The 19,907-nt window shown below is 37.1% G+C and overlaps 1 protein-coding gene across 2 annotated transcripts in view; it reads left to right on the top strand.

Annotated features, from left to right (window-relative positions):
* LOC126822030 (ephrin type-A receptor 3) overlaps nt 1-19,907 on the top strand; it is a 60,595-nt gene that overhangs the window by 20,672 nt on the left and 20,016 nt on the right. For both annotated transcript variants that reach the window (XM_056101228.1, XM_050550751.2), the window contains exons 3-10: nt 10,969-11,055; nt 12,187-12,261; nt 12,671-12,719; nt 13,039-13,226; nt 17,332-17,461; nt 17,591-17,871; nt 18,403-18,592; nt 18,833-19,065. In XM_056101228.1, the coding sequence (XP_055957203.1) occupies nt 10,969-11,055; nt 12,187-12,261; nt 12,671-12,719; nt 13,039-13,226; nt 17,332-17,461; nt 17,591-17,871; nt 18,403-18,592; nt 18,833-19,065 (1,233 nt within the window). The remainder of the gene's footprint in view (nt 1-10,968; nt 11,056-12,186; nt 12,262-12,670; nt 12,720-13,038; nt 13,227-17,331; nt 17,462-17,590; nt 17,872-18,402; nt 18,593-18,832; nt 19,066-19,907) is intronic.

Here is a 19,907-nt window from a genome sequence, read left to right as displayed (position 1 = left end):
ATACAAACAAGTCACATGAAAACCGTGCCGTACAGACCGTTGGACGGGTAGACTTGAATTTGGAAACCGAAAGAATCCCCCCCCCCCCCAACACACACACACACACACCCACACCCTTACCTCAAGTCTTTCAACAGTAGGATTGAGAAGTGTGGCTTAGGCTGTCTATTAAGAAACATAACAAGCATCCGATTACTTATTGATACAATTTACCAAGCGTGTAACACTACCCACTTTCAAAGCCAACGAAATGATTTCTAAGATATTACTAGATTTTCTTTTAGAAACGTGATTATTACAGCTAATAAATGAATTTGAACGGCTTCTGTTTTGTCTAAAGGAATACAATATCAAGTGGTTGGCTCTGCGAGGTTTAATACATGAAAAGAAAAACATGATATGGAAAATGTTAGAATACCGAACTTCAACATGAGCACAAACGGCATAAAAACTAATGGTGTGTTTACTCATTCAGTATCGGAATCAGAATTCCTTTATTCAGTAATTTTTATGTCAGGATTCTTGTATTATTTTTTCTCGGGTTTTATTTTAGCATTTTATATTTCTACATGTATTATAGAGAAGACTAGGGAATGCGACTGTATAATTTTGAAAGGTATCCGGAATCGCTTCGTTCAAACACACATGCAGAATATGCATGAGGGATGAGGTTTAAAGCCCACTGGACACAAACTAGCTCATTTCGGGAATAACATATGGTTCAATTTTATTTCAATTTGCTTGCGCGTAGTGGTCTTTAGCAGTGGAAGTAAACCGAAGGACCCGGAGAAAACCCACGAGGTTGGACAGGCGACAATACTCCTTGTCACGTACAAGCAGAGAATCGAAACCACGCCATTTGACTCAATAACACGCATTAAACCACTAGACCTACTTTTCGAATAAGATTGTTGAATTAAATTTTGCTGATTTGTATTGGGCGATTTTGTCCAGATGTTTGGCCCGAAATGCTTATTTGTGTAAAGTGGACGCCGGTCTGATTTAGCTTGCATGGGACCCCTTGCTAAAATGTCACTGGGACCCTTGCATCAACAGTAAAAGGGGGCACATTCTGGTCATTGTCCGTCAAACTCACACAAATGCAATTTGTATGTCTACCAGTATTATGGTAGATGGATTTATTTGGTATACTACATAATAAATAAAATTATAAATAAATCATTTTTTAGAACTAATTGTGGGACCCCTTTAATTAAAGTTTAATATTGGGGGCCCTGGCTGCAGCCCAGTCACCCCCTCACCTTTTAATCTTACTCTGAATGGACGTTAAACCCAATTACTCTTTCATGCAGCAGAATCATTAAAAGAGAAATGTTACATTATTATTTATTTATCCAATATGTTGGCCTCTTTCTGGTTGATTAGTTTATAAGACGTTATATACGGGTGATAAGTATTAGTTATGAAGTATTTAATGAAACGACAAATATTGATCTACAAAAAATCGTTAAATTTGAATAACACATTTTATCTATATATCTTCTTATCATACATATGAACCGATGTATATCTATACCACGTGCGTTCAAGATTGGACTTACAACTGATTATCTGAATGCCATCTTTGGCACATCAATTTCGTGTTCAGAACTTTTATGTATTATATTTCGAACATAATAAAGCCTATAATGAAGTCTGTCTAAGGGGTAATTGGCAACAAGATATGTCGTGGACAGATTGGCGTAGAAATGTAAAACTAAATTACCCGATAGAAATGATAAAATTCTAATGTTGCGCATGTGCCATGTTGATTGTATGATGTCTGGTAATGCGCCATCTATTCTCGAACAGGCGTCTGTAATTACTTCCGTCAACCATAACCATTTGTTTTCTGCTTTGAAATGAATTAATATATTGCTACCGAAAAGTCATTATCAATCCAGTCAGAAAGGTATTTTGGCTTTCTTCTCGGATTGGACAACCTATAATAAATATACTGTTAGTAAGTGTTAGATATTAAAATGAATGGATGAATGAAATGGGGTTTATCGTCTTACTATTCTGCTCCAACTGGCCTATTGAGGACGTGATACTTGAATGAGTTAAAATTATAAATAGTAAAATGTGTTTTGCTTCTCTCCTACAATATCAAGCCAGGTGCACGAGGCGGGGTATGCTTACTCTTCCGAGAACAACCAATACGCATTTTATTGATCTACAAGTGCATATACCGGTACATGTGTACTGATCTATAAGATATAATTTTTTAGCGATGACTTGCGTGATTCACAGTAGCTAACATAAAATGGCACATTTTTTTAAAACCAGGAACATGTTCTATGTAGAACAATTTATCACAAATCTTGACAATAAGTTCGTATAAAACAGCTTATACATTTTTGATTTTTGCCTGGTAATGATTATCCTTTGATTGTATCTGTCTAATGGTATTATATCAAACTGATATTGTTGAGGTGGTTTAAAGGTTCATTTTCTTTCTGTGTCACCGGTAGAACTATTCAGATGTATCTATAGAGATCCGAGATCCTGGTAGCTTTATAATGTTTAATGGTGGCCAGTCGGATTTGCCTGGGGCCCCAAGATACCAAGGGGTATAAGATTTTCCACACTTTCATAAGTCTTTCTTACACGTACGGTAGCCTTAAACATTCGTCATTGTCAACAGCTTTGCTTATTTGTGTTTAAAACATATATATTTTCATCTTCCTCTATTCTTGTGGGTGGAATAGCATAGGGCCTCTCTTCATCTAAATCCGACACTGCGTGAATCTCCAGGATTTGACAGAATAGGTTTATGACACATGTTAATACTATGCACATGTATTTTGTGTGCATGTTCAAGTAATAGGTGTGATTCGAAACGTGATGATTGAAAACTGCACGTGTAGTAACACAAGCAGCCGACACATTGCCCCAAACTGCCATTAGACAAAAATAGAAGACTCGCAGCTTGGGACATGACTGGAATGATGTAATAGTCGCGATTCACAGGGTGAAACATATCAAAAACACGTCTCACCTTTTCTTCCGTTTTCTTAAGACATACGAGCAAGATTTCAAAAAATGATAATGGCGAAACGAGAGAGCTAGAGAAAATCTGATGCTGGTAGTTATGAAAACTAATCTACCAAGGGGATTCTTTAACATAGTCAGTTTGTCTAGGCAATTTCTTTATCAGATTCGTTCAAGCGAGCTGTTAAAGCATTTTCTGCACGTTCGTTTATGCACTCAGAACAAAAATACGGTTATGGTGTTGAAATGTGTGTTAGCTATAAAACAGTCGCTTTCTATATTCACCCTTTTCTAATATGATAATAATGATTGTAATCACTTGAACAGGAATGCTTTTCTTATCCACTTTATGCAATAATATACTATAACATAAAGTAGCAGTTCCGGACCCACGGTGGCTCAGTAATCAGGAGGTCCTTGGTTCGAACCCTGTGTTGGCCGAGATGTTCTTGGGATCTATGACATATGCCCGCCATTTTTTTTTATCCCTGTTGGTTTATTCATTCGCTATGTTCTTTAAAAAAATAATTCAATGTTCAAGATGGGGGATGCACGACTATCCACGCGGTCTATCCAACTAATTTCTGTTCATTTATTTATATTTTCCGGCGTGGTTTCCCCTTGTCAGTGATATAGGATGGAAGGCTTGACAAGGACAGCAGCCTAGTCGTTCGGATGGGGCGAAAAACCGAGGTCCCGTGTACACATTGGCGTGCACGTAAATAGATCCCTTGGCAGTTGGAATTCGATATAAGAGTAGGCGGTAGCGCCGCTGCCCGGGCAAAATTTCCCTCATAGCACACTGTATGGCGTATGCCTGTCTTCATTAGCCCAGGTTAGGAGCAGAACAGTAGGACGTTAAACCCCATTTCATTTAATTTATTTATACACTGATATACATGTACTAATACTTTAAACCTTTGTTTTGCCTTTATGTTCAAGGGTGTGCATTGATCGCACGATATTTCATAATTAAAATATAAACATTGCGTATATGCGTTCACAGCACGTGAAAAAACGTAATCTACTTATTCTAACGTAATTTAATTTCTAAATTACTAAAATTGAGGGGATTTATAAATTATTTATTTCGTTTATGGCAACGTGTATTGATTGATAGTTTGCGCAACGTGGATTTCTTTCAAAAGAATAAACATACTTATTCTTCCATGAAATAAAATGTAGATACACATTCTATACCTAATATCAGGGCCCGTGAGGGGAGGCGGCAGCTGGGACACTTGTCCAGGGGCCCGGAGCCTAGTGGGGCCCGGGGGTATGCCCAGTAATGTTAAAAAAATATTATTCATGGTATGATCTAATATAAAAAATACACTTTTGCTTGATCGTAAAGTATACTATTCAAAAAAAGTAGGGGATATTTGATTTTTAAGTGTTATTAAAGTCACCTAATGAAACTGACGAAGAAACAAATGACAAAATGAAATCAAGTTCACATTCATCGATTTATTCCAAATGATCGTTAGACTAAGTAAGGCACAGACTGACCATTATAAGGGTAAAATGATACCCGGGGTCAAACAGCAAAGTTACCACAGCATCACAACCAAGTCAGTAACGGGTAAATCCTCCTCTGTTTGCCAAACAAGCATTGATCCGACGTGGCATACTCCTAATGAGACGTCTAAGGTCATTTTGGTCCAGATTGTCCCATTCCTGTTGCAACGCAGCAGCAAGTTCTTGGACATTGGCAGGACGTTGTTGACGTTGACGTAACCTCTGTCCAAGCATGTCCCAGACATGCTCGATGGGGGAGAGGTCGGGACTCAGTGCTGGCCAAGGTAATGTGGTGATGTTCTGTTGTTGGAGGTAACCTGTAACGATCCTGGCCCTGTGACATCTTGCGTTGTCATCCTGGAAGATGAAACGGCGGCCATGACGTCGTGCGAACGGCACAACATGGACTGCCAAGATGTTGTCCCGGTAGTACTGGCCTGTAACACGACCTGCAACAACACGTAAAGCCGTTCTTCCAGCAACAGTGATGCCTCCCCACACCATAACAGAACCACCCCCAAATCGATCATGTCTGATGACTTTAACGTCTTGGAAGCGCTCGTTTCGACGACGCCACACCCTCCTACGTCTGTCCAAAAAATCAACAGTGAACCTTGACTCATCTGAAAACATCACATTGCTCCAGCGTCGATTATCCCAGTGTTGATGATCCCTACACCAACGACGTCTTGCCTGAATGTGATGATCTCTCAAACAAGGGATCACGCGAGGACGTCGGGCGCGAAGGTGACCCCTATGCAGTCGATTCCGAATCGTCTGGCCACTCACTCTCACACCAGTGTCTGTTTGAAGACGAGCGCTGATCTGATTTGCTGTGATGACACGATTTCTCAAGGCCAAGATACGGATAAATCGATCCTGGGCTTGAGTTGTCGCCCTTGGTCGACCTGAGCGTGGTCTGTCCTGTACAGATTGTGTATCACGGTATCTGGACCATAGCCTGCTTATGACAGACTGAGAAACATTCATCGTCCGCGCCACAACCGCCTGTGTTGGAACCCATGATGATCCCAAGCATCACCTGCATTCCATGCGGTAACTATTGGTGCGTTTGGGCGTCACATGTAACTGGAAATGTTTCTTCTGTTAGGTTCTATAGTGACTTTTTTCGTAGTCATTTGCATATTTTAGTATTATGCCCCCAAAATCAAATATCCCCTACTTTTTTTGAATAGTATAGAAGAAACCCGATAACTTGTACTCAATGTGGGTACCTATCGTGGGTTAGATTAGAATCGGATTCGGTCTGTTTACTTTTAGAGTCAAAATGGTAAATTAAATACTATAAGTCACCCGCCGGGCCTACGCGCCGTGGGGCTCCGATCTGTCCTTGAGGCTTTCATCACCGTCAGGGTATCCGGGCCCCGGCAAGAAAACAGGGCCTTGTCCGGGCCTATAGAACGCTACAGTGATGGTGAGTTTCCGAGTGTGCAATGGTGAGTTTCCAAGTGTGCACAAAAAGTTCCGTTGGAATCCAGTTCAACGTGATTTTGGGTATTGAAAAAAATAATAATAGTAATAGTATTTTGTGTCTGATGGTCATATTTTTTCTTTTTCATTTATTTCCTTGCTTAAATTTATTTTTGCCAAAATTTTGTACCTCTGGCCATTATTACATCAGTACATGTTTTTGGTATGTCAGATGTTGTATTAAATTGCAGTGTCTGTGTTTAAGCAAAGTGAATTCCATTTTTCCAAGATATACGTCAAAATGACGCTGAAGACCGTTATCTTTCAAAAATTTTCGAGTCTAGAATGCTCTCCCCACCCGCGGAGTTACTTGTCCCGGGGCATTGAGAGTCCTATCGCAGGCCCTGCCTAAGAGTGATGTTAGTCGTAGTTGTGCTTTATATAACTGTCGTAAATGAATATGGATTTTGAAAAAAAAAGAATTCTGTCATAAAATTTTTATTAGTAATTTTATATCTCTGATCAGAGCTGGCTTGTATATATCACAAACATACAGAATGTTATCTCTATTGTTTACATTTGTGTTAGCCATATTGTTTAAATAATCATATCAGACTATCAGACATAACAATAAAATATTCAAGCTGTTGAAAACTTTTGATGGGGAGTGGCACCGGCCGGTTTTATTTAACATAATAACATAGTGTGAAATATTTCACTGTCATGAAATCGCATCAGCTGATACAAACAAATCCGTCAGCCATATGTCATAGTGTACACTTAACAATATATTACGTGTGTCGGGTATGAAATTGTTGTCGGTTGGGTAATAGCAATTACTTCAACTGATCTTAGAATGGTTCCTCTATTTATAGCATCCCCTCTCCCCCGTTTGCATTACCAATTTGGTGGCTTTGTGGTCTAGGATCGAAGCCGAGTATTTGAATATTCATGATTTTGAGGTTGAAGAATTAAGAAGTGAACAGACATGAATTAGTGAAACCGCCCATTCTAAAATAGATCAATTTCACCAGGACTAAAGAAACATTGAAATGACCAACCCCATTTCAATATTTTTATCAGATGATTGCGGCATGTCAATTTGGGCTCTTTGTGGTTTAAAAAATGTTATTGGCCAAGAAATGTCATGGATTTATCATTGTGTGTGGGGACGGGGGGGGGGGGGGGTATACGTTTTTCATGAAGTTCAAACTGTTGATAATAAAAAATCGTATCTTAAGCCTGGATTATAGGATTCACTAGCAAAATACAATATTGTAAAAGATGAATAACAATAGGATTATTAGTCTAACGATTCTCATTCAGGTGTTGAATTTTGCACATTTCGTAATCCATTTTTTTAAAATTTATTGTTAACTTTTGCAACATTGCACTTCAATAGTTATTCTTTCTTGAACGAGAATGCCAGCAGTTCCTGAATTTCGCGTGTTAACTTGCTGTGGTTCGAGGCCTTTATGCTGTAATCCTATTCTCGAGAGGGAAACGTGTTCGTAGATATTGTAAAAATAAAGTTTGTTCTTGTTCGTGTTTGTAGATAAATGTCAGTATGGGGTAGGCCTATGTATAGATAATGATGTCAATGATGTGGATTATTCGACAAGAGTACGTTCCTCGTTCATGTACACCCATTCATTGAATGGGCATTCACTTATCAAAACGTTTTAATGACTTGAATAATAATACAAATCGGTATATCGCAAGGTTGGAATTTAGAACATGTTTTTTTTCTGATCGGGGCTATAGAGTTATAGAGTGTCATACTCCAACCCACGCTATACTCCACTAATAATTGAAATCTAAGCAAAGATCTACCAAGAGTAAAGCCAGGCTGACACTTGCACGACTTTTGGCCACGATTTTGTCGTGGCAAGTCGTGCCATTTTGGGACACGAACTGGGAGGCTCCCGCACTGTTCGCGTCTAGTTTACGCATGGTTCACTACGAATTCACGATTGGGTGCCCATCAGTGTCCACGTTGACACGACGAGTTCACGCATAGTTTGCGCATTGTTTACGCACTTCCCGCATTGGCACGGCGAGATCGCGCAATTCGGACGGTGTCGTGCCGCAGTAGTCGTGAACTGTTCGTGAACTAGTCGTGAACTGTTCGTGAACTAGTCGTGGCAGTTCGTGACAGTCGTGGCATGGCGCGCACTGTCACGCATCCTCCCACGCATCCTCCCGCGCATCGTCCCGACGAGTTCACGAACAGTTTGCGCATAGTTCACGACCCGGTCGCTAAATTTTGTCGTCCCGACATGGCACGCAGTTACGACGGGTTTACGCACACTTCACGCCAGTTTACGACTAGTTTGCGCACTCGGGTCGTGCCAATGCGTGCCACGGAATCGTGCAAGTGTCAGCCTTGCTTCAGATATTTTGCAGGAAGGGCAACTGAACTACTTGAAAACCACAATAGTATCCAATGCGTGCGACCATTTGTTCTATATGCTGCACTGTTTATTAAGGGGCATGACTGCCACCACATGGTGTACAATTTAATACGGTAATAATAAAATGGCAGCAAACATTGTGAGGTCTTAAATTATATTAAGATAGATTACACTCCGCTGTCCGGTCACAAGCTAGGTATTTGCTCTTAATGAACGTCTTTAATGTAAAAATTATATATAAAGCGTTTATTTATAAATATAAATAAGGTTATCCACTTTAACGCGTTTTTTTTTCAAGCATTATTATATGTCACACAACTCCCCGGAGATGGAATGGAGGATCGTTTGCACCATATCATTTTCGGCTATCGGTAGTGTTATGTAGGCCCACCAGTCGTGAGAAAAAAATCAAAATCACCAGTCTTCAAATCCACAGGACGCAAGTCTTATCATAGAACGCAAGCCTTATCATTCAGCGCATTTCATATACGTCAAAAACCTGTATGGGGAAGTTTACTTATCTATTTATCAGCGCTGACAGTTTATGATGTTAGCGCATAGATTACATAGTCTACACTTTTTGACTTCTCTACTCACCAATATTATCAACAAATATGTTAATATATTTTTAAGTACAGCGGTCGTCTGTTGAGAAAGATAAACAAAGTAATGCTAGGACATTCACATTCGTACACATTTACACCACATGATTTCTTCAATCATACCAAATATCAAAACCTGTTAGCTTGGATTTTATTTTTAAACATACAGAATATACAAAAAAATATTCGGTTAAGATTCGATAATTGGTTGTTATGAGAAACACTTAATGTTCCTGCATTTCAAGTCTCTATTGCGTGTCTGCAGTATTTTTCATGGTATGTCATTTGGATTGCTTTAAAATTCGGTAGACACTGTATTTCCAAAGAAGCTGTACTCGATTCATTATGTGTTTCACCAGTATAGCTCCCTGAAATTTCTCAGTGTGGTTTTCACTCGTCAATAGTGCAGGGCGGAGGGCCTGCCAAAGAACGGCGTCGGGCGTCTAGTCGTTCGGGTTGGACAAAAAACAACAAGTTCCCGTGTACACGTTGGCCCGTACGTAAAAGAAACCTTGACAGTTGGAAAATGTACAGCGTACGCCCGTTTTCATTGACCCTACTGGCGCAGAGAACTAGGACGTTAAACCCTGTTTCATTTATTCATTCACCAGTATATCTGCTGGAATAAACCGGGATAGTGCAAATTATACGTATTAGTTTAGTACGTAGTATTCGGTTAATTAACTAACTAATCTAAATGATTTACTTGCTCTCTGATCGGACATGTTGCATCCGTCATGTAATACCGAAACATGAGCACTTCTATTTACTTAAATAGCCGATAACGTCATTAAAATCTGGGCCTATCAGTACACTGAGTGTGTTTCTGGCTGATAATGACTGATAATGCGATAACTATTGACAAGTCTGTGGATCCGATTTTGTCAAAATTGTAACCCTGACTTGATAGAGATAAAACAAAATTCGGGTCTGGAATTTTGTCAGTGTGAAAAATATCAATGTTTGTAAAATCACGCATAATTTTAAAAGAATTATATCATTCATGTAAGAACTCTATGACTTTTGTGACGTCATGAAATTTTGTATAAATAAAATAACCATTTGTTTAAAGATGGTGTAAGATTAATGAATGGAACTTTGATTTCTTAGACAAATACGGGTCTATTTTTTTTTTAACCCCATTTGAGATGACCTGGATCTTGGGCAGATAAATGAGTATCTTGGCGAGATCTGGTCTGCATTTTACTAGATAAATCAAGAACGTGTGTCAAGACATTTGGTCTATTTGTACACATGCACGTGCGTGAATGTTGAAGAAAAAATAAATAGAATTTAACAAAAAACATTCTACAATGTTTAATGATAGAATAATGTGTTTTTAATCTGGCTATTGTGATTTTTGTATATACGAGTTTTGATGTTAGTTTATTGTGCAGTTATCCTACAGTTGTATTTATCATTCTCTGTTTGTTTTCTGTATATCATCGTTATAAATGTTCTTTACTAGTTACAGCGACTCGTCCAGAGGTGGAAGCAAAAAACTCAAAAGTGACCCGTTTCATAGAAATCTAATAATAAATGAATTTGTATACTGTTATTTATAAGTTGGTGAGGGGCTAGGGCCACCGCAAAGTTATTGCATTACATTATATAAATCATAACCATACATTTCTGGGGCATATTCCTCAATCCCATGCAAATTCATTGAGCTTATTACATGTACAGTCTATATACCATTATAAAACCTGTATAAATGATTATAAGGCCATGCTATATCAAAATATGAACAGCTGATATCATTATAAAACCTAGTTAATAAAATATAGAGCATTATTAAGTTCATGTGAACGTTCCCGAGCAGTAGAATTGACCATAATATACCTGATATGGATACCAGAGCTCAACCGAATTATTAAAAAAAAAAACCAACAAAACATGTTAGTCCCGCAACGATTCGGTTTGTGTCGTGTGGACGTTAACGTTGTAATTGTGTATGCCTACTTATACAACTCATACTTATTTAATCAGGTTTTATTTTTATCTTTTAGCACACAAAACCCCCACTGACAGCTGATGGTAAAACCCCACTGACAACTGATGGTAAAACCTGTACATATACACCAGATTGTCATTATGTAAGTATATTATAGGTCGATTAATATTGTATAATGACACTATTAATGTGATATTTCAAGTGTTTATTGTGTAACACGGTGATATGCCAGTGAATGTTGTATAAGACGGGGATATACCAGTGTATAGTGTGTAATCCGAGGAAATGCCTGTGAGTATTGTATAACACGGGGGTATACCTGTGAGTATTGTATAACACGGGGGTATACCTGTGAGTATTGTATAACACGGGGGTATACCTGTGAGTATTGTATAACACGGGGGTATACCTGTGAGTATTGTATAACACGGGGGTATACCTGTGAGTAGTGTATAACACGGGGGTATACCTGTGAGTAGTGTATAACACGGGGATATATCTGTGTATATTTATAACATAGGGATATACCAGTGTCCAATAAATTATGTATAGTATAAATATGTTTTCATTATTGTTAGATCAAGAAAGTTTTCCTTTCAGTCATGATCACAACAGAAATAGTTCGACATATTCTAATTAAAATATTCTCGACCCAAATATAAGAATTAGGAGAATAGTAAAAAAAGTATAAATTATTAGTAATACGAGACCATTTGGTAATGCAATGTAGTGCGAGTTATAAATAGACAATTTTTTCCTTTATCTTTTTCTCCCCCTTCCTGCATTTTTGGGTTGACTTTTTGGTCTAGAATTGGAGAAAAGGGATCATATTTGCAATTTCATAGCAGTTTTGGGTAATACTGATGATATTACTGCGGAGGGATAGGGGGTGTAAAGTGTCTTTCTGCAGAACAATCATTGTGTCGGAAGTGAGATTTTCACCCCAGTCAACATCAAATCCCTGTAGCAAAAAATCTAAATGGTCAACCCTCTACAAAATTATGATGAGGATATTGCCAAATGTGGTCCCCATTGTGCCTATAAAGATTGGAACCAACGGAATGTTAAGCAAAAAGCTACAGCCTGTGATGTTACAGCCATTTAACATTGAAGTCAATGGGCAAAAAATTACTAGTCTGAGACCATTTATGTAATAAACCTTCAAATTATCTCCCTTGTACATTTCCATTTTAAAAACACCCCAGTCATCCAGTATATTATTTGCTGTCCGCATGATTGTTTACAAAGAGGGTTTGTTTATAATAAATTTCAGTGCTGGATATTATGTATGAGATTATTTGAAAGTTATATTGTTTGGGGACCAACATGCACGGATGATCGAGTTTGTGTAAGTGCTTGTGTATTTATTTAATTTTTAATGTAATAATTTATTAAGAATATACTATATGAAACATACTATATAAAACATAAAATGATATAAATACATAAATAAACTGCATGATAAAAGAATATCTATAGGTCTTGTGCAATTTTCTCTAAATGCTGTATTTAAAAGAAAAATCTATCGTCTTCATTAGGAAGGTGTCTGTTTCATCTGTCATTGCAGATTCTTCATAATCTTCATCGTAATACCTGATACTTTAACATGTTAACGCATTGTACCCCAGTAAGGTCCTGGTATCTGTCACGCCAATTTGCATTACTATGTTTATGGACTTTGAATGTCATTACTCTTGATGATCGACGGTAATTATTTCATTAAAAATTAGCCCTTTGTTGTTTTTTCTTGTTTTTAGACACCTGGGTGTAAAACTGCGTGTAAATTTAGACAAGCTAGACCCAAGGGTAAGTAGTCATTTTTTTTCATTTCTAATATAAGGGCACAATTTATAACAATCCATGAAATTAGTACTTATTAGTAGGGGCGAAGGGTGGGAGGACGCCAACTTCCACCAAGAATCTGGCCAAAATGAGCGAAATTAAGAGAGGGATATTTCCTGTCAAAACATTTGTTTTATTTGCGCTTTGTTTATGAAAGATAATGCTATGTCCTTGGGGGAACTATATCTTTTAAACACCTTACCGTTTTTATGTGAAAATCTAACTGTGGATTATTAGATACTTTAAAGTCACTATTTAAGAAAAAACAATCATTTTCTTTCAGTCACGCCCAGTCATTTACATTGGCAGTTTCCTGAAGATGTCATAGTTAAAGCCGATTCTTTAAACACCTTGATCACATGGCCTCGCCCGACACCCGATGGTCCGGAAACGTCACCATCACCCTTTGTGTATACATTACTAGCTAGAAACACATCATGGATAGATAAATCATGGCATCAGTATGCACAGGTCAGTTATATTGTAATCTTTTTTTAAATAAAATGAAATCGTTTTAATATAATCTTGGCTGAGACAATCCAATATCTTGACATGTGAGGAATACCTGATTTTAAACCGACTGTCCGACAATCACTGATTAAGACTATTTGAAATTACACTATTCAGGGGACCAAGAGAAAATATAAGCAGAGGTTTTATTATAACGATTTTTGGACTGTTTCGTCATTGAACTGGGAACACGGTCCAGGTGAACCGATCAATTGAGAGATCTTTCATAATGCTTCACTACCTGAAAGTTACACTCAAAAGCTGTTACTTTCTTAAATCTTAGCTACATTAATGGCTGAAAGTTTTTGAATTTTATAGAACCGCAATATTCGAAGGTCAGTATCGGGTATTTATATTATAATTTACAAAACTTGATATTGATTTTTAGTTGCTATATGTGATAAAATACTCCCTTTAGGTAAACGCCGAGTTAAGCACCCTATTCTGTCTTTTCTGTAAGGTTAGAATTGTTTCTGACCGTTAGTGCCGTCTGTATTTTGTTTTTAGTTGCTACATTGTAGGCCTACGACGTATTTACGTGATAATATTCTACCGTTGGCTATAGTAGTATCTTAAGTTATCTAGTATCATCATGGTTACTGTGATGTCCGCTGTTTCACACCTTATACATCAATAACATCTGTTTAAACACAACCCATCCCCGAATTCCCTCAACTCGGTCGTCACTGACAAATATGTGGCAACATCTCTTATTCTAACTTCAAAAAAATGTAGCACAAAAACTTAGCCCAACATTTAAGAATCCCCACTGCCCATTCTGAATAAATACTGTATTAAAATCACATTGTTCTTTATGTTCGCCCTTTACTGTATTGGTTTTCTTGATTTGGTTTAAAAAGTTCGACATGGTAATAGTTTTGTTGTTGATGCTTATTAAAGGGATAATAACACTCTTGCTGGCTTGACAGCTCCAGAAAATAAAAAATAGCCTTATTCTAAGTACTAGATGTGTTAGTGTCTTACCTGTTGTGTAAATTATCCATTAAATCATATTTTACTTGTCCAGAGGGTTCAAAAATATTTTTAAATCCAAGTCACATTTGAAAAGCTTTACGTCAGGCTTTTCAAATCATTTAGTTGAATTTTTCCAATTTTTTAAATAAGGTGTGTTAAGATGAAATTTGTATCATCAATTAATTGGAATATTGTAAAATAGTACAATTTGTTGACCTGAATAAAGATTGGGACATATTATTCAGTTACAACAAGAGTGGTATTGAGCCTTTAATGATAACTATTTCAACAAAATAATAGTACACAAAACAATAAAAACCTTATGTGACAATGCGTAATACTTAAATAATCGCAGATCGACATTACATCATTGATAAAATATTTGTTCCTATTGTAAGTCTTCAAAGGATCCCATACTTCATTTTTGTTCCCACTAAATGCCGTTTTTGTGTGAAATATTTGAATGACATTTTATTGAAATAATTTATGATGTCATAATACAATGACTTTTACTAAGCTTAGCCTATATATTTGAATTTAGGGGATACAAAGAGCGTCACTCACTTACTTACATGTAAAGCAATCTTTTAATACATTTGGAAAAATATAGTTGTTCGTATATTTAAACATCCTGGAATCAGAACTACTTGAAAATTGGATTTCAACACAAATTAGTGGAGGGTCTTCGAATTGTATGCATTTCTGTGCTCACGAAGAACTGTGTCAAGAAAACAAAAGACCGTATAATTACTTTTATATCATGAATACATTCCTTAGCGTTTGTTGGCCAAGGAATAAAAATACAAATTGAAATATATACTTTTTAAAAAGGTCTTCTTAATTATGTTATTATTGAGCCTTCACTTTCTGTATATTCAAAGTAAATGCACATATACATTGCTAATGTTAATAATTCTTAAAATAATTTCGGGGACGAACATCAAGCAATGAAAATGAGTATCTTGGATTATAGATCTCTACCATCGTCAGTACTTATGGCCGGTATTGTGATCTTTAGACTTAGCCCCCCAGAAGTCCTAATTTATTAATATTCTAATTCTGGAATCGTGGTCATCTGATTGTACTTCTCTAAAGTTTTATATATTCCACCGGATTTAGCAATTATATCTATGTTCCAATTTCAAAAGAGTATTTCTTTGTCTTTTTTAAGGAGAATACTTGAATTGTACATTTCTTCCAACGACACAACCCCCATTTTATATCCGGTGGTCTTGATATCCACAACACTTAATGCATAATGATTGTTACTTGAGTGGTTATTTGTAAACATTACTGTAGGCAGAAGATATTCTCTCAATGCATTAAAAACTAGAAACTACGAAACTCCGGCTGAGTTTGCTAGCTTTTTGTGCATTAAGCAAGTCACACCTGTTGGCGTGTTGGTAGAGTGCCAATATGTCTGGCACGGTCTTCTAGAAGAAATTTTTTTAAAAAAAAAACTTGATAGTGTTTTTTAATCAATGATCGTATTGCCATTAAAATCAACAAAAATTACAAATAAAATATTAACCAACTGTGAATTTCGTTGCATGATAATTAATTCATAACGTTTCTTTTTTTGTTATTCCTTAGTTTACCCCATAATTTCGTAATCTGAAATTGTGCTTTTCTTTAATTATACGACATAACATGTGTACAAAGTCTGCACTTTGCTTAATTTTTAAAACGACCTTGATTCTAAAACACGTGGTTTATTCTAAGACACGTGTTTTTTTTCGATGAAATCCTAAGGTAACTTACCGGTTCTGGAAACAACAAAGATGAATTTGGATACTTGAATTTAAAATAAACAGGATTTGTCGCTTAAGCACAAGCAGGTATTTTTTGATATGGGATTAAGGAAACTTAAATCTTAATCTGCTATATCCATCTTTTATTTCGCGAGACATATAATCGGTGACGTCTACATTTTTTTTTGGTTCAAATTTTATATTTGCATTTTGAAAACCGTCAAATTCTTTGCTATATAATTAAAAACTTTTGCGATAACAAACTTGAAAACAGATGGTAAAAGTTTGAGTATTAGATTTCAATACATTAAATAAAGTCAGTCCTCTTCACTTCCTTATTATCATTGACTGGAATAAATTATCAACATAAGGCTAACTAAATACTCAGTTATTTGACAGCATATTTGCCACGACTGACCATTCTATACCAATTCCAGTTGTAATCACATTTCACAAGCTGTCATTAATCCAAGTGACAATATGTCTCTACTTCCGGCACTCAACATACACTTTGGTGAAGAATTCTTAAAAGGATATCCCGCTTCGTAAAATAATATAGTTCAGAAATTCAGCATACCTCATTACAAATATGTTCCAAACTGTTGTTCCTATTAACGTCAAGGCACCTTTTAATTCTTTGATAGTAATCCGACAAAAACTGCCCTATAGTTTATGTATATAATCAAACTTGCAAACCCAAATTCCCTCGTTTAAAAAAGGGCCCTCATAAAACAGGTTTTCGTCAAGCTTTTAAAATTGAAGTCTAACATACACAGAATTCAAAACAAAATCTATGTTAATGTCGAGAGGGGTCACGGTGGCTATGTGGGTAAGACGCTGGCTCGCTAGCCAGGAGGTCGGGTGTTCGATCCGAGAATTGACCGAGAAAGTTCAATCAGATTTTCCGGCGTGGTTCCCACTTGTCAGTGATGCAGGACGGAGGGCCTGACAAGGACAGCTGTCTAGTCGTTCGGATATGCAAATACATATTCCCTCGCGCAACCTCCGGTCAAACAGACTTCATCAGTTGTGTTGCCCAAAGTGGAAGCTAAAATCATACGGATACAGATAGTTCTCAGTGAATGTGCCTAAACAGTGGAACAATCTACCATAAATTATCTCAAACTCTTTCTTGTTTTAAATCAAGACTTAAAACCCATCTTTTTATCAGGATTAATTAAATTAATTTAATTGTATGCGCAGCGAACATGCCTCTGTGTATGGAGTACTAGCGCTATATAAATGTACATATTATTATTATTATTACTTACAGTAAGCTAATAAATCTTTTTTTTTCTTTTTTTTTTAAAAAAATAACTTTTAATTGTTTTTTATTATAGCAAATATCCGAAGAAGTGTCCATAAAAACTGACCAGCTTCCATATGCTCCGGAGTTCAAGCTAATGGCGGTAAATGACCAAGGCCTCGCAACGGAAATGAAATTCAAAGGCGATAGCTACGTTTTTGGAAGTAAGTTGATTACCTCTTTACGAATTTATCAATTTATATTTTGATCACATCAAATCGAAATACGGAGATATTTTGTATCACTGTATATAAAACGGGGTCCATAAAATATTTATATTTTCCTCATTTCAGAGGTTTTCCCGCCATTCGGAGGGTTACGAGAAGCTACGCCTGGCTCTATGACAGTGGACACCCATTACAACATTACCTACAATATTACTGAACTGAAAAATGGCAGATTACAGCTCAATGTGTCGTGGCTACATCCACCAGAAGTAGCTGACAAGGTTAAACCTGTCCTGTACAACGTCAACTGGTTTTTAGACGATTGTAATGTATTTGATGGACCACCGCGGTGCGATCATCCTGTGGAACATTACGAAAGAACAGTTGAATTTGTTACAGATCAGCAGGTAACTTGGATTAATGCCTCTGGATTATTGAGATTTAGAAGCCATAACATTAAATTAATATTTTATGGGTATTTCCTCTCGCGTGAATTTACATAATGATATCATTAAAAAGAAATAAGCTCCTAGTTAAAGGGCAAAACTATTAGTACGTATTGGGTCCTACTAACCAACGGCATAGGCCAAAATGGGTGGGTTTTTTTGTCAATATCGCCCAAATTATTGCCAAAAGTGACTGATAAGAAAAGATATGTAATAGATTATCCATATACTCCACATCATATACAAACTATAAATGATTTCAAAATTGATAAAAATTATGGATAAGTGAAATTGTCGGGTAAAATTGTGATTATACAGTTAGTATTTGTTATTCTACCCCCCACCCCCGCCGGACGTTACCATTTATAGCCGGTATATTATGCAGAATATTGGCATGTTAAGACTGGGTATAGTTTGGTTTTGTGAACTATAAAAGTGAGACTATAAAGAAGTAAAAATACAAGTAATTAAAATATATTTCTTTAATTTTAGTCTCAATTGACAATAACAGAACTGCTGTATAATACTCAATATACGATACGAATGGAGCTATCAGACGACCCCGAAGTAAATTCCTATATTGTTTTTACTACACCACAATGTATGACCCCGGATGTGACGTTCAAGAAATGTATCAGATTAACTCCAGAGGAGGAAGAGAAAGAGGAGAAATTACTAGGAGGTAGGACGACTTTTTTGACCTGTATTTATTATTAGCGAACATGACTTGTTGAAATTTGAATTTGCTCAGCCTATCAGATGCCTACTTCCTTGGTTAAATCGATGCGCATTGGGATAAAGTCGTTATTCCGAACTCGACAGGAATAACCAGAAAAAGATGTGAATTGCATCAAACGATAATAAATATAATGAATTTTTTCGTCATAATTATTCTATTAGATTTTCTTCATTTCACTTTCAGAAATGGATATGCTACTCTGGCATTTAAATGTGTCTTCCATGACTTTGAATTCGGAAACAGACACTGTGAAAATAAATGTCACGTGGATGACGCCATTTAACAATTCAGCAGTGAATTATAGTTTAATATGGGAGATGGAAGATAATCGAAATTATTTTCAGATGGGCAGAGAAAAAACATATAATGATTTTTTCGTTCTAATAGTTGATCCCGAAAACATTTACAGAGTTAGGGTAAGTGCCGAATAGAAATGAAATTAAATAAGGTTTATGGTCCTAGTGTTCTGGGTGATCAGGTGGCTAAGACGCTGGCTCGCTAGCCTGGAGGTCGGGTGTTCGACCCCTGCATTGGCCGAGAAAGTTCATCCAGATTTTCCGGCGTAGTTTCCCCTTGTCAGTGATGCAAGACGGAGGGCCTGACAAGGACAGCTGTCTAGTCGTTCGGATGGGACGAAAAACCGAGGTCCCGTGTATATATTGGCGTGCACGTAAAAGATCCCTTGACAGTTGGAATTCGATATAAGAGTAGGTCGTAGCGTCGCTGCCCGGGCAAAATTTCCCTCATAGCACACTGTATGGCGTATGCCTGTCTTCATTAGCCCAGTTTAGGAGCAGAACAGTAGGACGTTAAACCCCATTTCATTTCATTCCCTAGTGTTCTGGGGGGGGGGGGGGGCGAATGGTTAGCGCGTGGTTTCGATTACCTGGTTGTACGTGACAAGGAATAGGGTCGCCTGTCCAACCATGTGGGTTTTCTCCGGGTCCTCCAGTCCCCGCCCCCCCCCCCCCCTCACTGCTAAAGACCCTACGCGCTAAAGAATTATTGAAATAAAATTGAAGCGCGTGTTAGTACCGAAATGACCTAGTTTGTGTCATGAACCGTGAGGTGTGCTCTGACATGAACGTTTCCGCGTCTTTTCGAAAATATAATTTTTTTTTTTATATCCATTTAATTTGCTAAATTCGACGCTTGGCCATATGCATATTATTACAAATGTAAAACTTCCTGTTAAATTGATTTAGTTAATTGGTTTGTCTTGCAGGCGTCGCTTTATTGCTAGATTAATCGGAAGTGA

This window comes from Patella vulgata, chromosome 5 (assembly GCF_932274485.2).
Source record: "Patella vulgata chromosome 5, xgPatVulg1.2, whole genome shotgun sequence".
Classification (NCBI taxonomy): Eukaryota; Metazoa; Mollusca; class Gastropoda; family Patellidae; genus Patella; species Patella vulgata.
This window is presented reverse-complemented; position numbering and strand designations above follow the sequence as displayed.